This window comes from Neopsephotus bourkii, unplaced genomic scaffold, assembly GCF_033783945.1.
Source record: "Neopsephotus bourkii isolate Nb327-2 ecotype Australia unplaced genomic scaffold, CSIRO-AGI_Nbou_v1 NB_1489, whole genome shotgun sequence".
Taxonomy (NCBI): domain Eukaryota; kingdom Metazoa; phylum Chordata; class Aves; order Psittaciformes; family Psittacidae; genus Neopsephotus; species Neopsephotus bourkii.
Window position 1 is genome coordinate 60,941 of NW_026901965.1, and position 6,392 is coordinate 67,332.

Consider the following 6,392-nt stretch of genomic DNA (forward strand, 5'->3'; position numbering starts at 1 on the left):
CAGGAGAACAGATACAGCCAAAAGAATGTTTATTCTAAAAGGACTACTCTGAACTTCACAAGCAGGCAGGGGCAGCTCCCAATTTAATTAAACTTACACACAGCAGCTCCCAGTTTAATTAAGGATACACAGCACCACTTAGTGGTGAAAGCAGTCACCGCTGACGTGGATGAGAAGTACCACCAGCCTTTTTCTTCACTCCCCCCAAACATGAACCAAGTCTGCCCTGTCCCTCCTCACTAGCCAAATACTATTAGTGTCCTTACTACAAGAAAGTGTACCTACCAAGCAAAAGATGTCCAAGAGACCTGAACCTCAAGGCCAGTAGAGCGCAAGGCTGCTGAGTATCAAACAGATGCATCCACTTTGAAGAGCCTTTCAGCATTCTCCAGCACTGTACCAGTTTCTGGTGACACAACCTCAAGCAGTGTTTAATCAAATGATCCAGCTTTGTATCTGCCTGTACTCCAAAGAACAGCAGTCTCTTGGCTCACGATCTGTCTTTTATATAGACTTGGGTCATAAACAAATGCAACAGATGTAGAAAAACTAAAGACCGACTTTCTACTCCATCAACCAGTTCTAAAAACTAACTTGTGCACTTACTTAACAAAACACAGTAACTAAAAGAAAGTCTTTCATTCAGGACAGATTAGTGCATCTTTACAAGAAAGTAATGACTTCAACTTACAAAGTCAGTATCATCACTAGCAGCGCACGTTTCCTGAAGAGGAAATCCCTGTCTGTTATCAAATATCAACTGCAAGAGTGTGTAAACAAAATAAGCAACAAACAAACACACCCATATTCCAAAAGCTCTATTTATATTATATTCTATGCATACATATATATATGAATATATATATATAATATTACATATATATATGTCTTCATAGATGACAACTGTTTCGATTTATACTTCAGGTCCTTCTCCTCCAGGACCCAGCTATAAAAGAATAAGACAATTGTGTGTTAGTGCCATAGAGTAAAGTTTTACAAGCTCGTATGTGACAGATCTTCTTTTAGAAGATTTTAGCAGATGGAGACTTCATGGTAAACCACAAAAATGGTATTCAGATTTTGGATTATCTTCCTCTGGCAACAGAAGTCAGTTACTACCAGAGAAGCACATGCCAAAGAGAACCTCCAAAATACAAAGAATGTTTAACAAGACACAAAGGAGTTCCTAGATAAGACACGTTTTGGGTTTTGTCTCTGTTATTCATTCCAAGGAGATTTTTTTTTAGTCTACAAACACTACAGCTTGTTTTCAGAAAGACATAGAACATGCTTCCTTTCATGCAGGATTTCTCCAATTGCTCATTCTTCCGCAGACTGTCGCTGTACTGGGAAGTTGGTTTCCCCTTTCTGACTCCTATTGCTAAGCACAGCCCAAAAACTGATAGAGCCTGAACCCTCCTACAGGCAGCAGGGTAAGTCAGCACAGCATTCTCCTGTGAAGAAAGTAAAGAAGTTTTGTGGAGAGTTTTATTGATACATGGCTTGGAGAGCGGGGCCATGAAGAGCACCTACGACTTGTGGGCCAGTAACAAAAGCAAGGTGTAAGCAATAGCCAGGCAACCAATCATAGGCAAGGTCGTTGTGTCTTTGTGCCGGCTGGAAAGTCCCTAATTGCAATAACAGGGTGTAAAAAGAGGCTCTAATTTGCTGAAGTTAACCACAAAAGGGGCGGGGCTGACAGTTAGCAATTAACCAATAATGAGCTCATTATGGATGCTATATAACCTGTAACCGAGCGCTTAATAAACGAGACTAGTTGCATTATAGGATGGACTTGTCTCCTGTCGATTTTCCACATTCAATAAAGGAGACTAGTTGCATTATAGGATGGACTTCTCTCCCGTCGTTTTTCCACATTCAATAAAGGAGACTAGTTGCCTTATAGGATGGACTTGTCTCCCATCGTTTTTCCACAAAGTTTCTTTTAAGTAAACAACTGAACATCAGAAAAAGAAACACAAAAGGAAAAATATGAATAAGAAGATAATTTCTTTCACTGACACATTCTTAATAGTTAGCTGAGCGCTTCTAAAGACAAAGAGCTCTGCTGCTTTTGGGACCAAAGTAAGAAAAAATCTAAAGCATAGTTTTCCTGATGTGGGAAGACGTGCCCCGCAGAGAGACATAAGACCTAATATAGAGACATATCCATGCCTTGCTGAATATCTGCACTCTAAGAATCCCCAGCTTCTGCTTCGTGGGCAGCATCCCACCAGCTGAACTGGACAGTAGTAGTTTTACCCCATACAGGGAGTCAGAACATGCACTGTCCTTCAAGGATGCAGAACAATAACCAAAGCAGAAAAAGGCTTAGAAATGAAGTCAAGATGGCACTTGCTGAGACACACAGTAAGGAGGTGCAAGGTAGGTATGACAGCAAAATGGAGATTATTCCTCATTCACACAGAGCCAACTTGCATCTAAGTCAGTCTTCCTCTTCTCTTCCCACAAAATTAGGAATGCCCTTATGTAGGTACTCCAGACTTCAATGCAGAGAAGCAAAAAAATCTGGGTCTGCTTCTGTAGTGTTTAGGAAGTTGCAGAATCCAGCTTAAGGATGCATAACCACAATATCTAATTACTGTTTCATTACTGATCTACATACATCAGCACATGAGAAACAAAACCCATGGTGCTTTCCATCTGGCATCATCCAACAGGCCTCCAGATATTTTTTCAGAGCACATAAAGGTACATACAGCTCTCTGAGCACCAGGTGGATAATTACCACCAAATGAATCAACATGCTTATAAGCATCCAAAGTGTGCAAACACATTTATATATAAAATAATGGATAAAATAGATGTATTCCTCCTACATACTTAGGCAGGCAAACACTCATAGGAGTTTAAAGCCACTGTATGAACCAGCCTCCAGAGTGGGTAACAAAACCAGCGATTCCTTTGCACACCTCAAGATCAGAAAAACATTCACCTAAGTAAAATCAGGGTCATGCTCTTTTTATTATTATTGTTTTTAAGCTGTAACGTGAACCAAGTAAGGCAATAATACCACTTTTACAGCACCACTCACAGACAAATATGCCCTGGAAGGTATTTGAAAGTACCTTATGCAATAGAATTCTCTGGAAAGCTCAGCTTAAAGTAAATTTAACTTAATTACTAACAGACTTACAGGTACAGAAAATAAATGCATGCAGCCTCTTAACCACGATGACTTACCATTGTTATGTTATTTCCATTTAACAAAATCTGGTCTAGTTTTGTGATTCTTCTGCCCTCAGGTGTAATCTCACTGAAGCAGCATTAAAAAAAGAACATGAGAACATGTAACCAGGGACAATGATTCAAGTTGTGATTACAAAACTGACAAACTTCTCTGCATAAGATGACAATTGCTGGAACTAACAAAGACATCACCCACACTGCAGTGTAACTGACCACCTGGGTAAAGAAAGCTACCTGCCAACTATAAAGTTCCATTGTACTTTTCTGCTCAGTACACAAAGACACAGATTAACCCTCTAAATCTTGGCAATTTCTTGAATACCATCGACACTCAAAATAGGTTTCAAATATAAACATGGCACAGCAAAGTAATAAATACTTATCTTTATGTCTGCCAGCTTTTTAAATCTTTGCTTAGACCTTAAGGAAATGTAAAAAACAAACAAACTTGGCAAGTTCTACACACAATCCATGCAAAATTAAGGCTACAAAATAAGAACCTGGTTACAAGTATACATCATGCAACAGCTACTCTATGACACAGCTGTCCTGGACACATCACCACCTATAGTTTAACTCCAAGATATAAACTATTCAGCTGGCAAGTATTCAAAAAATGCAAACCCACTTTGCTTATAAATTTTACACAATATTTTTTTCCTCGGGAAACCAAACAGAAATAATGCTTACAATTCTGTAACATCTTCTAACACCATATCTGAATACCCAGATTCAAGGAAAATAAGACCCAGAGTTTTAAAATCAAAATAAAGTTATTTTCATTTTTACTGAGCTGTAATTCTATTTGTAAAATAAAAATACCAGAATAATACAACCGACTCATACAAAAAGTTTCTATCCAGTGAACTCAAACCTCTCAAAGGCAATGAATGAGCTGAAGCATAAAGCATTTGGCATAAACATTTCCATCAAAGGATACTGACAAAGTCATCAAATCCTAGAAGTGTTCCAACAATTTCTTTATCACTCTTCATCACAATATGAATGCGGGAGCCTATGCACTTGTCCACAAGCTCTGTAAATAAAAACAAACAACAAAGTTGAAAAGTACAAGAGACTGTTTTATAGAACAAGACATTCTTTTGAACAAAACCCCTGACACTGTGTGCAGTGGAAATCTATTTTTAAAGGTGCACCTGTACTGCTAGTACACGACCACGTTTCTGAGGCTGGAACTCTGCAGGAAGACGTTCCCTTCGGTGAGAACACTTTAATGTCATAGAATCAGTCTGTGTTTCAAGGGCCCTTAAAGCTCACCCAGTTCCAAACCCCTGCCACGGGCAGGGACACCTTCCACTAAAGCGGGTTGCTCCAAGCCCGTCCAGCCTGGCCTTGAGCACTGCCAGGGTGCGCAGCTCATCACCGCACACTGGCCGAACACCAACACTCGGCCCCAGCCGCTGTCTGCTCCGCACCCACAGACACCCACCGGGATCCCCGCTTACTGCAGGAGCCTCCCGAACTCGTCCACCCCATTCAAGCTTCCCGCTAAGCGACCGCGCCGCTCACACCGATCACAAGTGGCCACAAACAGGCTTTTCTTCCTGCATCTCAGCGCTGAATAAAAAGCATACCTACTTTACAACTTCAACGAGTTGTGGAGTCAATCCGTGTATCAGGCACATGGGAAGGGGTGACTTTCCTTCACATCCCTCCCTCTCCCTTCTCATCCAGAACAACTTGTGAAGCCCTGACATGCTTTGCAAGGCTGCTGGGCCATTAGGTGAGCCCCAGTTACACAACCGACTCCTTGGGAACCCCCAAACTCAATGCTGAACTCTTCCAAGTCCTTCTACCCCTTCCAGCAATGTTCTCCTACCATGTCCCCTTGGTCACTTGCACCTGAGGCTGGCTGTGTTCCCACCAGCACCTCTGAGGACCTGCTCCATCCATCAGCTCATCCCAGTTCAGTGTCCAGGTGATGGTTTTTAAATCAGGGCAGGCTCCAGCCTATAAAACCTGGGCTGGGGAAAAAGAGTGTTTTTTTTTCTCAGCCAGGATCAGCCCTTATAGGAGTAGGTGGAGAGGGCAGCAGTGTATGTTTTCTTTTGGAAGGAAGAGCAGCAGTAGCTCAGCCTGGAGAAAGGTATGGTCTTTGTTGTGGTTGTTACCTTGTGGTAGAGCCCCATGTTGTTGTTGTTGACTGGTCTGCGATGGTTCCTTGGGCACCTCCTGGCATCACAAAATGGTTTGGGTTGGAAGAGACCTTAAAACTCTATCTACCCTCTGGCAGGTTAAAGCCATTCCCCCTTGTCCAAAGCCCCTCTCCAGGCTCCCTGTAGCCCCTTTAGGCACTGGAGCTGCTCTAAGGTCTCTCCTTAAGAAGCCTTCTCCAGGCTGAACCAGCCTGGCTCCAGAGCAGAGCTGCTCCAGCCCTTGCAGCTCCAGGGATGGGGCAGCCACAGTTTCCCTGGGCAGCCCGTGCCAGTGCTTCACCACCCTCCTCGTGAGGAGTTTTTTCCTAGAGGCTGACCTAAATTTACCCTGTTTCCACTGAGAGCCATTCCCCCTCGCCCTGCGGTTGCCGTCCCTCTCCTGGCAGGGGGCACGCCTGCCCCCAGGCTTGTGCTGCCCGTTCAGTGGGGTGATCCCGGTGCCCGCCCTGCCAGCACGGGATGCGTTGCACCGGCTCAATGCAAACACCGGGGCCCGTCCATGCCCCACAGACCCCCGTGCACGCCGCGCCGTCGGGGCACGTCCCCGGCGGGTCTCCGCAGCGCACGGCCATTGGCCGCCGGTTCCCGCCGGGAAACGGTGACTCGGCGCCTGCGCGCGGGGGTGCGCGGGCCCGCGGGCACTCTGAGGAGAGCTTAAAACCACCCCGAGCAAAGCACCTCGCTGCAAACCCGAGGCTGTGTGTGCCGCAGCCGGCCCATGAGGTGCGGTGCAGGGGCTTGGAAGCGTTTGCCTTGCCCTGAGGGACGGTGCTGCGTGTGCACAGCTGCCGGTGGTGTTCTTGCTCCTGTTCCACTTTTATTTCTCTACCTGTGATTAAGCTACGGTGACTCTCTCCTTCTGCCTGTGTGAGGCTTCAGTGAAACGACACAACTGCTACAAAGCAGTGTGCTGTTGTGCATCCCCCAGGATAGCACGGAGTTCTAGCCTGGTGGAGTTACCTGTGGTGTTAATTTTGCACACAAATCCACCTCCTGGGGCTGTGG

General features: G+C 44.6%; 1 protein-coding gene across 1 annotated transcript; it reads right to left on the reverse strand.

The window, feature by feature from the left end:
- Nucleotides 1-861: 861 nt before the first annotated feature.
- LOC133220867 (U6 snRNA-associated Sm-like protein LSm5) lies at nt 862-4,308 on the reverse strand. The gene is made up of 4 exons (XM_061369267.1): nt 4,151-4,308; nt 3,901-3,928; nt 3,205-3,277; nt 862-946 (listed from the first exon to the last, which is right to left on the reverse strand). Exons 1-4 carry the CDS (start codon nt 4,203-4,205, stop codon nt 914-916), a joined length of 189 nt encoding a protein of 62 aa, XP_061225251.1. The 5' UTR covers nt 4,206-4,308; the 3' UTR covers nt 862-913.
- Nucleotides 4,309-6,392: the final 2,084 nt, after the last annotated feature.

Excerpts from the sequence above, each read along its gene's own strand:
- LOC133220867 (XM_061369267.1), bottom strand. The coding sequence starts at position 4,205 with ATGAAGAGTGATAAAGAAATTGTTGGAACACTTCTAGGATTTGATGAC. Across the intron at positions 3,929-4,150 it reads AGGATTTGATGACTTTGTCA|ATATGGTGTTAGAAGATGTT; the intron begins GTATCCTTTGAT and ends CTGGGTATTCAG. Across the intron at positions 3,278-3,900 it reads TTAGAAGATGTTACAGAATT|TGAGATTACACCTGAGGGCA; the intron begins GTAAGCATTATT and ends ATGCTGCTTCAG.